The sequence below is a fragment of the Oncorhynchus clarkii genome, chromosome 2, assembly GCF_045791955.1.
Source record: "Oncorhynchus clarkii lewisi isolate Uvic-CL-2024 chromosome 2, UVic_Ocla_1.0, whole genome shotgun sequence".
Classification (NCBI taxonomy): domain Eukaryota; kingdom Metazoa; phylum Chordata; class Actinopteri; order Salmoniformes; family Salmonidae; genus Oncorhynchus; species Oncorhynchus clarkii.
Window position 1 is genome coordinate 38,186,262 of NC_092148.1, and position 19,342 is coordinate 38,205,603.

Sequence of the window (19,342 nt, forward strand, 5' to 3'; positions counted from 1 at the left end):
CCAGGTGAGTGTCATGAGGCGCAGGTGCACGTAACAATGGTGACAGGTGTTTGTAATGATGAGACAACTGGCAACGTCGAGCGCCAGAGAGGGGGACCAGGGGTAAACATGAAAGTACCCCCTCTCTGATGCGCGGCCCCAGCCGCCGTATGACGGCTCCAGCCGCCAAGGGACGGTCCCGAAGCCCAGGAGCGGGCCGGTCGCATCTGCTGGAACCATAGAGCCGGCTGAGGTGCGGGATGGGAGCCTGAAGACCCGGCTGAGGCGCTGGATGGGAGCCTGACAAGCTGTCTGAGGCTTGAGAACCTGTCGAGCCAACCGAGGCATGAAAGTTTGACAAGCCATGGGATGGGAGCCCGCCGAGCCGGCTGAGGAGTGAGATGGGAGCCCCACGAGCCGACTGAGGAGCGGGATGGGGGCCGGCTGAGGGGCGGGATGGGAGTCCGACGAGCCGGCTGAGGCGCAGGATGGGAACCTGACGAGCCGGCCGAGGCGCGGGATGGGAGCCTGACGAGTCGGCTGAGGCGCGGGATGAGAACTTGACGAGCCGGCTGAGGTGCGGGATTGGAACCTTACGAGCCGGCTGAGGCGTGAAATGGGAACCTGACAAGCTGGCTGAGGCGCGGGATGAGAGCCTGACGAGCGGGATGGGAGCCTGTTGAGGCATGGGGAGCCTGCTGAGCCAATCGAGGCTTGAGAGACCTGTCGAGCAAGCTGAGGCATGGAAGCCTGATGAGCCAGCGCAGGATGGGAGCCTTCCTCACCATCTTAAATAAGCATTCCCACTCAAAAAATGTAGAACTAGTTATAGATATAGTCCTTGGTTCACTCCAGACCTGTCTGCCCTTGACCAGCACAAAAACATCCTGTGGTGTTCTGCATTAGCATCGAATAGCCCCCGTGATATGCAACTTTTCAGGGAAGTTAGAAACAAATATACACAGGCAGTTAGAAAAGCTAAGGCAAGCTTTTTCAAACAGACATTTGCATCCTGTAGTACTAACTCAAAAAAGTTCTGGGACACTGTAAAGTCCATGGAGAATAAGAGCACCTCCTCCCAGCTGCCCACTGCTCTGAGGCTAGGAAACACTGTCACCACCAATCCACTATAATTGAGAATTTCAATAAGCATTTCTCTACGGCTGGCCATACTTTCCACTTGGCTACCCCTACCCCGGTCAACTGCCTGGCACGAGCCACAGCAACCCGCTAAAGCCCAGATAATTTCTCCTTTACCCAAATCAAGATAGCTGAAGTTCTGAAAGAGCTGCAAAATCTGGACCCTACAAATCAGCCGAGCTAGACAATCTAGACCCTCGCTTTCTAAAATTATCTGCCGAAATGGTTGCAACCCCTATTACTAGCCTGTTCAACCTCTCTTTCGCATCGTCTGAGATTCCCAAAGATTGGAAAGCTGCCGCGGTCATCCCCCTCTTCAAAGGGGGTGACACTCTAGACCCAAACTGCTACAAACCAATATCTATCCAATACAAACCAATATCTATCCTCCTCCTAAGGTCTTCGAAAGCCAAGTTAACAAACAGATTGCTGACCATTTCGAATCCTACCATACCTTCTCCGCTATGCAATCTGGTTTCAGAGATGGTCATGGGTGCACCTCAGCCATGCTCAAGGTTCTAAACGACATCATAAACGCCATCGATAAAAGACATTACTGTGCAGCCGTATTCATCGACCTGGCCAAGGCTTTCGACTCTGTCAATCACAACATTCTTATTGGCAGACTCGACAGCCTTGGTTTCTCAAATGATTGCCTCGCCTGGTTACCAGCTACTTCTCTGATAGAGTTCAGTGTGTCAAATCGGATGGACTGTTATCCGGACCTCTGACAGTCTCTATGGATGTGCCACAGGGTTCAATTCTCGGGCCGACTCTCTTTTCTGTATACATCAATGATGTTGCTCTTGCTGCTGGTGATTCTCTGATTCACCTCTACACAGACGACACCATTCTGTATACTTCTGTATACCACTGTGTTAACTAACTTCCAGATGAGCTTCAATGCCATACAAATCTCCTTCCGTGGCCTCCAACTGCTCTTAAACGCAAGTAAAACTAAATTCATGCTATTCAATCGATCACTGCCCGCACCTGCTCGCCCGTCCAGCATCACTAATGTGGATGGCTCTGACTTAGAATACGTGGACAACTACAAATGCCTGGGTGTCTGGTTAGACTGTAAACTCTCCTTCCAGACTCACATTAAGCATCTCCAATCCGAAATTAAATCTAGAATCGGCTTCCTATATCGCAACAAAGCATCCTTCACTCATGCTGCCAAACATAGCCTCGTAAAACTGACCATCCTACCGATCCTCGACTTCGGTGATGTCATCTATAAAATAACCTAAAACACTCTACTCAACAAACTGGATGCAGTCTATCACAGTTCCATCCGTTTTCTCACCAAAGCCCCATACACTACCCACCATTGCAACCTGTACGCTCTCGTTGGTTGGCCCTCGCTTCATACTTGTCGCCAAATCCACTGGCTACAGGTTATCTACAAGTCTCTGCTAGGTAAAACCCTGCCTTATCTCAGCTCACTGGTCACCTTAGCAGCACCCACTCGTAGCACACGCTCCAGCAGGTATATCTCACTGGTCACCCCCAAAGCCAATTCCTCCTTTGTCTTTCCTCTGCTGCCCATGACTGGAACGAATTGCAAAAATCTCTGAAGCTGGAGACTCACATCTCCCTCACTAGCTTTAAGCACCAGCTGTCAGAGCAGCTTACAGATGACTGCACCTGTACATGGCCCATCTGTAAACAGCCCATCTATCTACCTACCTTATCCCCATACTGGTATTTATTTATTTTGCTCCTTTGCACCCAAGTATCTGTACCTGCACATTCACCTTCTGCCGATCTACCATTCCAGTGATTAATTGCTATATTGTAATTACTTCGCCACCATGGCCTATTTATTTCCTTAATTAACTTACTTCATTTGCACTCACTGTATATATACTTTTTGTTTTCTTTTGTTCTACTGTATTACTGACTGTATGTTTTGTTCATTCCATGTGTAACTCTGTGTTGTTGTATGTGTCGAATTGCTACACTTTATCTTGGCCAGGTCGCAGTTGCAAATGAGAACTTGTTCTCAACTAGCCTACCTGGTTAAATAAAGGTGAAATAAAAAATAAATAAAAAATTAAATTTGGTGAGTATAATAATAAAGAACATCGAGCGATTCAAAAAAAATGAAGCATCTGTACATGAACACAGAACCATATGCATATGCAGTGGGGAGAACAAGTATTTGATACACTGCCGATTTTGCAGGTTTTCCTACTTACAAAGCATGTAGAGGTATGTCATTTTTATCATAGGTACATTTCAACTGTGAGAGATGGAATATAAAACAAAAATCCAGAAAATCACATTGTATGATTTTTAAGTAATTAATTTGCATTTTATTGCATGACATAAGTATTTGATACATCAGAAATGCAGAACTTGTTTGCAATTACAGAGATCATACATTTCCTGTAGTTCTTGACCAGGTTTGCACACACTGCAGCAGGGATTCTGGCCCACTCTTCCATACAGACCTTCTCTAGATCCTTCAGGTTTCGGGGCTGTCGCTGGGCAATACGGACTTTCAGCTCCCTCCAAAGATTTTCTATTGGGTTCAGGTCTGGAGACTGACTAGGCCACTACAGGACCATGAGATTCGTCTTACGGAGCCACTCCTTAGTTTCCCTGGCTGTGTGTTTCGGGTCGTTGTCATGTTGGAAGACCCAGCCACGACCCATCTTCAATGCTCTTACTGAGGGAAGGAGGTTGTTGGCCAAGATCTCGCGATACATGGCCCCATCCATCCTCCCCTCAATACGGTGCAGTCGTCCTGTCCCCTTTGCAGAAAAGCATCCCCAAAGAATGATGTTTCCACCTCCATGCTTCACGGTTGGGATGGTGTTCTTGGGGTTGTACTCATCCTTCTTCTTCCTCCAAACACGGTGAGTGGAGTTTAGACCAAAAAGCTCTATTTTTGTCTCATCAGACCACATGACCTTCTCCCATTCTTCCTCTGGATCATCCAGATGGTCATTGATAAACTTCAGACGGGCCTGGACACAGCGCACTGGCTTGAGCAGGGGGACCTTGCGTGCGCTGCAGGATTTGATTCCAATACAGCGTAGTGGGTTACTAATGGTTTTCTTTGAGACTGTGTTCCCAGCTCTCTTCAGGTCATTGACCAGGTTCTGCCGTGTAGTTCTGGGCTGATCCCTCACCTTCCTCATGATCATTGATGCCCCACGAGGTGAGATCTTGCATGGACACCCAGACCGAGGGTGATTGACCGTCATCTTGAACTTCTTCCATTTTCCAATACTTGCGCCAACAGTTGTTGCCTTCTCACCAAAGCTGCTTGCCTATTGTCCTGTAGCCCATCCCAGCCTTGTGCAGGTCTACAATTGTATCCCTGATGTCCTTACACAGCTCTCTGGTCTTGGCCATTGTGGAGAGGATGGAGTCTGTTTGATTTGATTTGATTTGTGGACAGGTGTCTTTTATACAGGTAACGAGTTCAAACAGCTGCAGTTAATACAGGTAATGAGTGAAGAACAGGAGGGCTTCTTAAAGAAAAACTAACAGGTCTGTGAGAGCCGGAATTCTTACTGGTTGGTAGGTGATCAAATACTTATGTCAGGCAATAAAATGCTAATTAATTACGTAAAAATCATACTATGTGATTTTCTGGATAGTTGTTTTAGATTCCGTCTCTCACAGTTGAAGTGTACCTATGACAAAAATTACAGACCTCTACATGCTTTGTAAGTAGGAAAACCTGCAAACTCGGCAGTGTATCAAATACTTGTTCTCCCCACTGTGTGTGTATATATATATATATATATATATATATATATATATATATATATATATATATATATATATATATATATATATATATATATATATATATATATTTTACACCTACATTCATTAATGTAATGAAGCTACTGTATGTTGATTTGGTTGTTAGTTTTTGGTTATGGTAGAGCTAATTTCTGCCACTACTGGATGAAGCAAATATTACTTTGTCATATGTTCCCAGTCAAGGAAAATACTAAAGTGCAGAAACAGGAAGAGTGGCTCTGCTGGCATGCATTAAAAAAGTGAGTTTTCCCCACCAAGATTTACATTTACATGCTAAAATCGCCACTGCCTTATACCATGAAACAATACTCACGCCTACTCTCATAGATGGCCCTAGACTTCTCATAGAGGTCGTATGGGTCGGGCTTGTTGAGGTCGAAGCCCTCTGCAGAGTCAGGGACCGAGGTGCTGTGCTGTGGCTGGGTAGGGAAGGGTGTGCCTGTGGGAAGCACTGGGGCTGACAGACTGGTCTGGGGACTACCATGGGGGTCCCACTGCTCTGGTAGCTGAATGCACAGCAGCAGAAATAGAGAAAGGGATGGGAAGGAAGAGAGCGAGAGAGAGAAGGGTGAGGGAGCAGGGAAAGTAAAGTGAGAAATGTATGAGTTATGAATTACATTAATTTAATACAGTCAGGTTTACTTAATTGTTTATACAATTGCATCTCAAAGCTGAAATGCAGTATACAGACTAATCAAATCAATAGGGGATTCAATTCATAAGTGTTTTTCATTCATGACTACATGGAACTCTATTCCACATCAAGTAACTGACGCAAGCAGTACAATTAGATTTAAAAAAACTGATTAAAAAACACCTGGAACAGCGGGGACTGTGAAGCAACACAAACATTGGCACAGACACACGCATACCCACACATACGATAACATACGCACTATACATACAAACCCCCTGGAAAAAGTCCTGGAAGCAGTGGCAGTCCCATGCCCCACATAACAGAACGTTGCTCTTGCCCCAGTTCACCTTAGCTGAAGAAACTCCTTCGTACACCTTCAGACTAGTCTCAAGTGCCTACATATTCTGCCCATCCCTGACCATCACAGAAACGTCATCTGCATACACCGACACTGCTATGCCTGTCAACACACCCATGCCTGTCCAACACACTCCCTGCAGTCTCCTGTGTAGCAGGCCCAAAAAAGACTCAATGGCTAGTGTATATAACTGCCCCGATAGAGAGCATCCTTGTCTAATGCCCCACCTCACCCAGACTGGCCTACTGAGCCCCCCTCCCACCTTGACCATACATGACACCCAGCATACCCAGCATACAACATCTTCACACAGGCCAAAAACATTTCCCCAAACCCAAACACCGACATCACATTAAACAGATACTCATGCTCCACTCAACTTCACATTAGAAACTCTCGAAAAGTCCAACATGTCCCTGATTAAGAACAAGCTGTCCGTGATGGAGCATCCTGGGATACAATACGTCTGGTCCTTGTGTACTACAGAGTCCAGATGGAACATCAGCCTGTTAGCGACAACCTTGGCAAATATCTTGTAGTTCGCACACAGCATGACACAGGCCTCCAGTTCCTAAGTTTACACAAGTCCCCTTTCTTGTGTAGGAGAGTCAGATCCGCACAACGAAAGCTCATCGGCAACTCTCCTATCCCAACGCACTCACGAACATACAAAAGATGTCCAGTGCAATTATTCTACCAGAATTTTTTTAATTAAAATCCACTGGGAGTCCATCAACCCCGGTGCACGGCCGGGGGACATCTGGATTACGGCCTCTGCCAGTTCATGGGAGAACAGGGGAATGTCAATATCATCCTTCTCTGCCAGAGAGAGCTTAGAGAGGTCTGCAAACAAAACCTGAGCACAAATAGGATCACACAGTTCTGCCATGTACAATTCAGAATAAAACTCCACAGTCTGCTCCCGCATCTCCCCCACCACAGAGGTCACCCCGCACATCCGACAGCCATAGACAATGCATACCCTTGGCTTCAGTGCTCTGTCTTTCCAAACCAAAGGAGGAGGAGCTGGAAGCATCCATCTCCTTGAGCATGGAGAACTAGCTCTTACAAGTGCGTCATTCGCTTTAACCTGGATAAAACTGCCAAGGTCCCTACGTAATTGAGCTTAATTAGCATGGAGACCTACATTGCCTTATCTCCACCAGACTTATACTACGCTCGAGTTCCCCCAATACTCTCGTAACCTCTGAGGGTGAGAGAGCTGTATACTGTTTACAGAAAAGCCGAATTTGGATTTTTCCCACATCCCACCATTGACTCTGAGACTCATACTCCTCTCTTCGCTTCGCTTCCTAAAAAGTCTGGAATAGGATGCAATAGGATGCATTCCGAGTCCCTGGTGAAATAGACAGCAGAGCCATGTTAATATGGTGATACAAAAAAGCCCAACACCCTATTGCTGATTCCTGGACATGTAAAACTGATTGAGTCGGGCTGCACTCACCCTAGCCCCAAAGACCTACACCCATGTATACTGTCTTGTGTTGGGATGTCTAGTTCTCCAAACATCCACTAGTTCAAACTGATGTCCCTTAACACCCCCGCTGAGCCTGAATGAGGCTCCTCCCCATTTCTGTATTTTGTCAAATCCATTATTCAGTTCCAGTCCCGACCGACCACCAGCGTCTCTTCAGGTGCTACCTGTGAGAGTTCCTGTCTAAGACACCCAAACAGAAGCCCAAATTTCTCCCCCTGTGTTTGGTGCATACACAGTTATAAGGACAAACCTCCTGTTGTTAATTTCTGCTTTAACTACAAGCAGTCTACCGCTACACACCTCCTTTGAGAAGCCAATTTATACAGCCAGAGCGGGTGCAAAAAGGACTGCCACCCCTACACTAACGTTTGTTCCATGGCTAAACACACTTGCCCATTTCCACCAGAGCCTCCAATCAACTTCATTCACCACATCTCTATGTACCTCCTGCAGAAACAACATGTGTACTTTTTTTGTTTTACAAATTCACACAACAGACTCCTCTTTCCTGCATCTCTGACGCCATTTATATTAACCTCTTTCAACTAGGGGGCAGTATTTTTTATGTTTAGAAAAATAACGTTCCTAAAGTAAACGGCCTATTTCTCAGGCCCATTTGCTTGAATATGCATATAATTTACAGATTAGGATATAAAACACTCTAAAGTTTGCAAAACTGTCAATATATTGTCTGTGAGTATAACAGAACTGATACTGCAGGTGAAAACCTGAGGAAAATCAAACCAGGAAGTGGCTTCTATTTTGAAAGCTCCATATTCCATAGCCTGCCTTTGCTCCATTTAAAGGGATATCAACCAGATTCCTTTTCCTATCGCTTCCTCAAGGTGTCAACAGTCTTTAGACATAGTTTCAGGCTTTTATTTTGAAAAATGAGCGAGAAACATAACATCGCGTCAGTGGATAGCTGGGTGTTCGCATGAGTTTTGCTTGGGCAACGCAGTGGGGCAACCATTGACTCTCCCTCTCCTACTGAAAAAGAAACAGTGCCGGTTGATATATTATCGATAATATATTTTAAAAACAACCTGAGGCTTGATTATAAAAAACATTTTTGAAATGTTTCTGTGGACATTATGGAAACTATTTGGAATTTTCGTCTGCGTTGTCGTGATCGCTATTTCCTGTGGATTTCTGAACATAACGCGACAAACAAACTGAGGTATTTTGGATATAAAAATCATCTTTATGGAACAAACAGAATATTTGTTGTGTAACTGGGAGTCTCGTGAGTGAAAACATCTGAATCAAAAATAAACAATGAATTTGATTGCTTTTCTGATTTTCGTGACCGAGCCACCTGATGCTAAGTGATGCTATGTTTTATCGTGCGATCGATAAACTTACACAAACGCTTGGATTGCTCTCGCTGTAAAGCATCATTTCAAAATCTGACACGACAGGTAGATTAACAAAAGGCTAAGCTGTGTTTTCCTATATTGCACTTGTGATTTCATGAATATAAATATTTATAGTAATATTTATTGTATTTCGCGCTATGCTATTCAGCAGTTGTTGATGACACTTATCCTGATAGGGGGATTGCAGCCATACCAAGTTTAGAACAAATTCTTATTTTCAATGACCACCTAGGAACAGTGGGTTAACTGCCTTGTTCAGGGGCAGCACAATAGATTTGTACTTTGTCGGCTAAGGGATTTGAACTTGCAACCTTTTAGTTTCTAGTCCAATGCTCTAACCACTCGGCTACGCTGCCGGCCTCATCATATGTGACAGGGCTTGCAAACCATTACAGAATACAAAGGGAAGCACAGCCGAGAGCTGCCCAGTAACACGAGTCTACAAGACGAGCGAAACTACTTCTATGCTCGCTTCGAGGCAAATGGCACTGAAACATGCATGAGAGCACCAGATGTTCCGGAAGACTGTGTGATCACGCTCTCCGCAGCTGATGTGAGTAGGACCTTTCAAAAGGTCAACTTTCACAAGGCCGCAGGGCCAGACGGATTACCAGGACGTATACTGCGAGCATGCGCTGACCAACTGGCAATTGTATTCAATGACATTTTCAACCTCTCCTTGTCCGAGTCTGTAATACCAACATGTTTTAAGCAGGATACCATAGTGCCTGTGCCCTAGAACACCAAGGTAACCTGCCTAAATGACTACCGACTCGTAGCACTCTCATCTGTGATCATGAAGTGCTTTGAAAACCTGGTCATGGCTCACATCAACACCATTATCCCACCATAGTGCCCTCAAAGCTCATCACTAAGCTAAGGATCCTGGGACTAAACACCTCCCTCTGCAACTGGATCCTGGACTTCTGGGCGGGCCACCCCCAGGTGGTGAGAGTGGGTAGCAACACATCTGCCACGCTGATCCTCAACACTGAGCCACCCAGGGGCGCATGCTCAGTCCCCTCCTGCACTCCCTGTTCACACATGACTGCATATGGCCTGGCACGACTCCAACACCATCATTAAGTTTGCAGATGACACAAAAGCGGTAGACCTGATCACGACAACGACGAGACAGCCTATAGGGAGGAGGTCAGAGACCTGGCTGGGTCGTGCCAGAATAACAACCTATCCCTCAACATAATCAATACTAAGGAAATTATTGTGGACTACAGGAAAAGGAGGACCGAGCACGCCCCCATTGTCATCGACAGGGCTGTAGTGGAGCAGGTTGAGAGCTTCAAGTTCCTCGGTGTCCACATCACCAACAAACTAGAATGGTCCAAAAACACCAAGACAGTCGTGAAGAGGGCATGACAAAGCCAATTCCCCCTCAGGAAGCTAAAAAGATTTGGCATGGGTCCTGCGATCGTCAAATGGTTCTACAGCTGCAACATTGAGAGCATCCTGGCTGGTTGCATCACTGACTGGAACGGCAATTGCTCGGCCTCCGACCGCAAAGCACTACAAAGGGTTGTGCGTATGGCCCAGTACATCACTAGGGCTAAGCTGCCTGCCATACAGGACCTCTCCATCAGGCGGTGTCAGAGGCCCTAAAAATTGTCAAAGACCCCAGCCACCCCAATCATAGACTGTTCTCTCTACTACCGCATGGCAAGCGGTACCGGAGTGACAAGTCTAGGACAAAAAGGCTTCTCAACAGTTTTTTACCCCCAAGCCATAATATTGCTGAACAGGTAATCAAATGGCTACCCGGACTATTTGCATTGCGCCCCGCAACCCACCACCCGCCAACCACTCTTTACACTACTGCTACTCATCATATATGCATAGTCACTTTAACCATATCTACATGTACATACTACCTCAACCAGCCTGACTAACTGGTGTCTGTATGTAGCCTCGCTACTTTTATAGCCTCGCTACTGTATATTGCCTCGCTACTGTTTTTCACTGTCTTTTTACTGTTGTTTTTATTTCTTTACTTACCCATTGTTCAACTAATAAAAAATTTTGCACTATTGGTTAGAGCCTATCAGTAAGCATTTCACTGTAAGGTGCTGTTGTATTCGTTGTATTCGACACACTTGACAAATAAACTTTGATTTGATTTGAAGTAAATAAACATCTGCATTTTGAAAGTGTATTTTTATCATTATTTTAAGGAAAGCATAAAGATGCTGATGAAGAAATACAGTACTGTTCAGCTTTATCCTACATTTTGCGTTTAAAGCATTTTCAAGATAGAAGCCGCCTGCATTTGTTTATTAGGCTACTGTGCAGTCTGACAAGTAAACATAGCCTACAGTACATACTGTAGTATACATGCCAATACCGCCTGACTCTGGACTAATGCATCAGCTGTCACCCATATTTCCAGCGAGACTATTCAAGCCATCGAGTCACTCATGAATGAAGATGATGAGCGATCAGCAAAGGCCATCTGTAATCTGCTGGCATCACGTCACATCAACATTGCTTTAATCACAGTTAGAAGACAGTTGAAGAAACTTGCGTGGACTTATGGAAAGGCTTGCTAAACATGTTATATATATATTTAAGTTTGGCTATTACAAACCAAAATGTACATAAAATATTGTAGCCTACACCTCACGGACTGCAATAGTGTTTCCACAATAATTCACTGTTGCCTTCTTTTTCAGGTATCATGGCTCGAGATTTCTTTGAGGAAGAAATCATCAAGAGATATGCTGGACCCTATGTCAGAGAGGTATTTCTGGGACCACTTTGTTTCTTTCATTTAGAATATCTTTTTTCTCGTTATTTCATTAACAAAAGCATAAATATGTTGATGAAGAAATACAAAATGCTTCCAGCTGTCCATCACTACTGTAAATAAAAACACAGCATGTTGTTTTGTTTACATTCTTTATTGAAACCACAATGTCACAAATAATTTGTATGTACCTTTCATTTACATTAAAAGTTTGGGATTTACAAATGTGCGCTTTCTTGTAATTTTTCGTTAAATCCAGTTTGGATTTAATTTTTAACTTTGGACTGACGCCTATTTTCTAATATCTGCCCCCGAAATTCATATCTAAGGGGCATTTTTCACGCCATTTTTAGTTACATTGTTTTAGTTTGAATGTGCAGACTGGCATTAAGAACAGTGGGAAAGTTTCTCTAGTCAGCACCATTATTTGTGCAAAGCCCCTTACAATGTTGCTCTGTGCTACCGAGTGGTGGTCCACCCCATCCCCTTCATCCTCCTCCCTTCCCCATGCTCTAGGTCCGTCTTCTAGAGAACTACAAGGCAATCCCATTGTGCACCACTCGGGAGCCATGACCAGTATGACCAATATATATATATTGTCCTGCTAATAACAGGGTTAATAATATACCTGTGAGAATATCCTAGGGGCTTTTATATAATTCTGAATTAATAATAATAATAATCGCTTTGTTTAAAAAAAAAAACTATATTTTGAAGATTATTTTGTTTTCAAATAACGTAAACTGAGCTAGAAAAGGGCATTTTTTGAACATGGGGTGAGACATTGTTACTAATTTGTAAATAAAGTCAGTTTGTTTTTAGAGGGAGAGAAACCAAAAGCCTACAGTCATCTCATAGGTCTCCAAGTCGAGGTATTAAACCAGCATCTGTAGCAACACAATTTGCACTGCGATGCATTGTCTTAGAGCACTGCACCACTTAGGCACTGTACAACGTGACTGGTCGGGAGTCGGCTTCAGTACTACAGTACCAGCAAAATAATCTTAACATTTTCACAACCTAATTGTAGTCTAATTTTCTCTTAGAATAAATACCTTAGTGTAACAACAGTTTTAGTAAGTAATAATGAAGTTGTGCATAATTATCAGTTTCTATTTGGTTTATATCGCCCATTCATTGTCAGTTAGAGACACAGCAGCACCTTGGGACCCAAAAGCATAATCAGTGCTCTAACTCCTCCTTGCGCTGGTCTGGAGCAATGAAGTAGTGACGCAGGGTACCATACTAAACCACAAATGACTTCTAAGTCCTGCAGCATAATCACAAAACTTTTAGTTGAGCAACCACTGTAAGCATCTCAGATCACTGCTGATCACCATGCCCCTCATTCCAACAAAGAGGATCTCAACATGAAAGTAACACATACGCCAGGCCGTGAGCAGGCCCAACCCCCGCTCTTATACTAGCCCAAGTAAATGAAATGGGCCAGATGCTCAGCAGGCTCTGCTCACACTTAGTGGTCTGAGGCCAAACCACATAACTAACAACAGACACTTTATGGAACACAAAGCCTTCACTATCTCATCCTTGAATATCCAAGGCCTGAGGTCATCTGCCTTTGGACACACTGATTGCGCTCTAGGTTACATTGAGCTGGTAGTCCAATCCACCAAATACCCAAGTGTGGAACAGGGATGGGACTCAGGGGGTATGCTAATTAGGTATAGAGCAGACCTAACTCACTCTATTAAAATAATAAAAACGGGAACATTTTTAAATTGAACTAGGAATTCTAAAGGAAATTCTCTCAACAGAGAAAAATGTTATCCTGTGTGCTACCTATATACCCCCACAAGAATCCCCATACTTTAATGAAGACAGCTGCTCCATCCTGGAGGGGGAAATCAATATTTTCCAGGCCCAGGGACCTGTACTAGTCTGTGGCGACCTAAATGCCATGACTGGACAAGAACCTGAGTCTCAGCACACAGGGGATCAAACACCTACCTGGAGGTGACATCATTCCCTCCCCCATCTTTTTATTTTATGTATGTTTAATTGAACCTTTATTTAACTAGGCAAGTCAGTTAAGAACAAATTCTTATTTACAATGATGGCCTACCCTGGCCAAACCCTAATCCGGACGATGCTGGGCCAATTATGCGCCGCCCCCCTAGGCACAACTATGACAACATAACCAACAAAAACGGGTCACAACTCCTGCAGCTCTGTCACACCCTGGGTATGTACATAGTCCATGGTAGGCTTTGAGTGGTCTCGTACGGTAGGTGCACCTATAGTTATTGAGTACTGTAGACTACTGTATCACTGACCTCAACCCCGAGTCTCTCAGAGCATTCTTATCAGATCACAGCAAAATCACAGTCTACTTGAACAGAGCAATACTCAATCATAAGGCATCAAAGCCAAAGGAACTGAATAATATTAAGAAATGCTAAAGATAGAATGAAACTAGTGTGGAAACCTACCAAAAAATGCAATCCCTTTTAGACAACTTCATGGACAAAATATTTTACTGTACTAGTGAAGGGGTAAATGTGTCAGTAGAAAACCGAAACAGGATATTGATCTCTCAGCTTCGCTATCAAATCTAAACATTTCAAGCAGAAAACCTAAGAAAATTAACAACAATGACAAATGGTTTGATGAAGAATTCAAAAACCTAAGAAAGAAATTAAGAAACATATCCAACCAAAAACATAGAGACCCCGAAAATCTGAGCCTTCACTATGGTGAATCACTAAAACAATACAGAAATGTACAACGGAAAAATAAGGAACATCAGTTCAACATAATTGAAGAATCCATAGACTCTAACCATTTCTGGGAAAATTGGAAACACTAAGCAAACAACACTAAGAGTTATCCATCCAAAACTGAGATTTGTGGATAAACAACTTATCCAATCTTTTTGGCCCTATAACAAAGAACAAAGAGCAATAACATATACAAGATCAAATACAAATCTTAGAATCAACTATTAACTTCTTAGAGATAGGGGGCAGCATTTCCACTTTTTGATAAATAGCGTGCACAATTTCAACTTCCTGCTACTCATGCCAGGAATATATTATATGCATATGATTAGTAGGTGTGGATAGAAAACACTCTGAAGTTTCTAAAACTGGTTCAATTATGTCTGTGACTATAACAGAACTTATGTAGCAGGCAAAACCTCAAGGAAAAACTGTTCAGAATATATATATTTTTTCCCTCTGACAGTTCCCTCGGTTGTCTTTGCCAAGGGAAATTAGATAGCGCCCAAATTTACAGTTCCTACGACTTCCACAGGATTTCACCAGTCTTTAGAATTAGGTTGAAGTTAATCATTGGTGAAACGAAGAAGAGGCACTTCCTGGAACAACGTTACACTTTTGATAGTTACGCAAGAGGGAAAAAGGGGCAGGTTTTGTTTACTTTCTCTATCGAATACAGTTTGCCCCGTCTCCAATTTGATCGATTATTAACGTTTAAAAATACCTAAAGTTGTATTACAAAAGTAGTTTGAAATATTTTGGCAAAGTTTATAGGCAACTTTTGAAATGTTTTGTAGTGACGTTGTGTTTTGGAAAGCTGTTTTTTTCCGGATCAAACCTGCTTTATAAATGGATATTTTGGGTATACATGGACGGAATTAATCGAAAAAAGGACCAATTGTGATGTTTATGGGACATATTGGAGTACCAACAAAGAAGCTCGTCAAAGGTAATGCATGTTTTATATTATATTTCAGAGTTTTGTGTAGCGCCGGCTACGCTAATTATTTTGTTTACAACTCGTTCAGGTGGTTCAGGGGGGGTGCATGCTATCAGATAATAGCTTCACATTTACACTCTGTAAATGTGAATTGAATGTAGGAGAATATAACACAATAGATCTGGTTTAGATAAAACAATGGAAAAAAACATACGTTTTTTATTTATCATCTTTAAAATGAACAAGATAAAACAAACATTCAGATAGGATGATGGGGACAATTTCAGTGAAAAATATAAGAGGGAAACAGTACTTGTTCAAAGTTTCAGAATGATAACTTCCGAAATGAGTGTGCTACATGACATTTATCATGAAGTCACCCAGGTGTCCCACACAAGTAGCCCAAATGTACCCAAGTGGCCAAATTGGTGAAGGTATACATTTTGAAACAAATAACTATATACAAAATAGCAAAATGGTATTCTAACACACCCCCCCAAAAAATGAGAAAATAAAATAAAAAAAAATAAAAAATGGGAGAAAAAAAAATGATTGATAAAAAAATATATGAAAATCTATATATACGTATATACATTTACAAAATAACATGGGTAACTATTTACACACTTTTAATATTTGGAAGACCATCAGTCCTCTATCAAATCAAATCAATTTATATAGCCCAAGCCTAAAACCCCAAACAGCAAGCAATGCAGGTGTAGAAGCACGGTGGCTAGGAAAAACCCCCTAGAAAGGCAAAAACCTAGGAAGAAACCTAGAGAGGAACCAGGCTATGAGGGGTGGCCAGTCCTCTTCTGGCTGTGCCGGGTGGAGATCACAGTGGTTGTAGAGGGTGCAACAGGACAGCCGCTCAAGAGTAAAAATGAACAGTTTAGGGTTCCAGAGCCGCAGGCAGAACAGTTGAAACTGGAACAGCAGCAAGGCCGGGTGGACTGGGGACAGCATGGCAAGTAGTCCTGAAGCAAGGGCTCAGGTCCTCCGAGAGAAAGAAGGAGAGAAAGAGAGAGCAGACTTAAATTCACACAAGACACCAGATAAGACAGGAAAAGTACTCCAGATATAACATACTGACCCTAGCCCCCACCCACTTTGCCATATAACCCCACCAACTTTGCCAAAACTCTAGACAATATTCTGCTGCTGATGCCAGATGCCATAGCAGTCTCTTTCTGATGTAAAGCAGAGGGTCACTGAGCATGTGGTGCCTGTGATGGGAGACTTCATCTTGCAAACAACACAGCAATGCCTCCATGCTGTGCCCTTAGGCACATCCATGCCTGCACAAATATATTTGGGCAGATGAACACTTGTGGCAGGAGCAGAGGGGACAGGGCTTGGTGCAGTAGTGCTGTAGCCAGCAAGCTCCTTGTTGCTCCCTCTAATATAGACTGATTGTTGGAAGCGTGCGGCTGTGTCGAGATGTATGGGTTTGCATAGATATATCTATATCTATATATATATATATATATTTATATATATATACACACTGCTCAAAAAAAGAAAGGGAACACTAAAATAACACATCCTAGATCTGAATGAATGAAATATTCTTATTAAATACTTTTTTCTTTACATAGTTGAATGTGCTGACAACAAAATCACACAAAAATTATCAATGGAAATCAAATTTATCAACCCATGGAGGTCTGGATTTGGAGTCACACTCAAAATTAAAGTGGAAAACCACACTACAGGCTGATCCAACTTTGATGTAATGTCCTTAAAACAAGTCAAAATGAGGCTCAGTAGTGTGTGTGGCCTCCACGTGCCTGTATGACCTCCCTACAAGGCCTGGGCATGCTCCTGATGAGGTGGCGGATGGTCTCCTGAGGGATCTCCTTCCAGACCTGGACTAAAGCATCCGCCAACTCCTGGACAGTCTGTGGTGCAACGTGGCGTTGGTGGATGGAGCGAGACATGATGTCCCAGATGTGCTCAATTGGATTCAGGTCTGGGGAACGGGCGGGCCAGTCCATAGCATCAATGCCTTCCTCTTGCAGGAACTGCTGACACACTCCAGCCACATGAGGTCTAGCATTGTCTTGCATTAGGAGGAACCCAGGGCCAACCGCACCAGCATATGGTCTCACAAGGGGCCTGAGGATCTCATCTCGGTACCTAATGGCAGTCAGGCTACTTCTGGCGAGCACATGGAGTGCTGTGCGGCCCCCCAAAGAAATGCCACCCCACACCATGACTGACCCACCGCCAAACCGGTCATGCTGGAGGATGTTGCAGGCAGCAGAACGTTCTCCATGGCGTCTCCAGACTCTGTCACGTCTGTCACATGTGCTCAGTGTGAACCTGCTTTCATCTGTGGCGAATTTGCCAATCTTGGTGTTCTCTGGCAAATGCCAACCGTCCTGGACGGTGTTGGGCTGTAAGAATCATGGAGTGAGGCCCTCATTCCAGCCTCATGGAGTTTGTTTCTGACCGTTTGAGCAGACACATGCACATTTGTGGCCTGCTGGACGTCATTTTGCAGGGCTCTGGCAGTGCTCCTCCTGCTCCTCCTTGCTCAAAGGCGGAGGTAGCGGTCCTGCTGCTGGGTTGTTGCTCTCCTACGGCCTCCTCCACATCTCCTGATGTACTGGCCTGTCTCCTGGTAGCGCCTCCATGCTCTGGACACTACTCTGACAGACACAGCAAACTTTCTTGCCACAGCTCGCATTGATGTTCCATCCTGGATGAGCTGCACTACCTGAGCCAGTTGTGTGGGTTGTAGACTCCGTCTCACACTACCACTAGAGTGAAAGCACCTCCAGCATTCAAAAGTGACCAAAACATCAGCCAGGAAGCATAGGATCTGAGAAGTGGTCTGTGGTCCCCACCTGCAGAACCACTCCTTTATTGGGTGTGTCTTGCTAATTGTCTATAATTTCCACCTGTTGTCTATTCCATTTGCACAACAGCATGTGAAATGTATTGTCAATCAGTGTTGATTCCTAAGTGGACAGTTTGATGTTACAGAAGTGTGATTGACTTGGAGTTACATTGTGTTGTTTAAGTGTTCCCTTTATTTTTTGGAGCAGTGTATATATACACACACAGACATAGGCTATGGTCGTTCTCATACAAACAAACAGACCCTCACTCACAATGACTAGCTAACGTGTACTTTACCCATTTCATTACATCTTTATATATTGCAAATAAAATGTAAAAATAATCACAAATAACATTTTATATTAATTTCAAACAACGGCATTAGCATGAGAGCAACTTACCAGTCCTAAACAATGTCCTCTCCGTTCAAAAAATATGCCTCACTTCCCTCTAAAATTGTTTCTACATTCATATATCTAGTCTTAGAATTAGCTTTCCTTAACTTATTCACCATGATGTTGGATAAATAAACAGCTGAAGATGCAAGTCACCGAAATACTGCTGTGCGTAATAAGCGTCGCTCCTTCATTGTTGAATTGGCAATGGCGAAAGAACGGTCCTTACGCCAGCGTTCAATGGAAAGGTTTGTCTTACAACAAAGAACCATGGGATATTGCCGTTTACCTCTGCTCATTGACTGTCTACCCAGTTAGATTTCAAGACGATCAGGGTTAAAATACAGTCAATCAACGAGACAGTGGTCATATAATTGGTGCACAATGGGCTCATCACTTGTTGTCTTCCAATAGTTTTTTCCGGGTCAATACGTCCCTCAAAATGACCCATCAAGTTTGGTTGTGTTACAAGTTAACAGTTGATTGCAAGGAAACCATACATGACTGGTTAAAGTCAGGGAAAGTCTGTCTATTTTACGTTGGATGTTACGTTGAAAATTGAATGACACAAAATTCAACGAGATAAGCGTTCACAAAATGTTTCGTGTTAGGCTATAAAAAATTGATTTAACCGAACAAAGGACCATTCATTGTGTAACACTGAGCCTTGGGATTGCAACCAGAGCAAGATCTTCAAAGGTAAACAATTTATTTCAATGCAATCTGTGATTTTGTTACGCAAGTGCTGGCTGAATAAGTAGTTTGATATGGGGGTCTGTGCTCAGATATTCGCAGTGTATTATTTCGCAATAAATCATTTTTTAAATCTGACAACGCAGTTGGATTAGCAAGATTCTAGGCTTTCGAACTATGTGAGACTTGTA

General features: G+C 43.4%; 1 protein-coding gene across 1 annotated transcript in view; it reads right to left on the reverse strand.

Moving 5' to 3' along the window:
• The window catches only part of LOC139367878 (membrane-associated guanylate kinase, WW and PDZ domain-containing protein 2-like), a 291,127-nt gene that overhangs the window by 32,200 nt on the left and 239,585 nt on the right, over positions 1 to 19,342 (reverse strand). Inside the window, 1 exon segment of the mRNA XM_071106232.1 lies at positions 5,221 to 5,414. Within this exon segment, the coding sequence (XP_070962333.1) occupies positions 5,221 to 5,414 (194 nt within the window).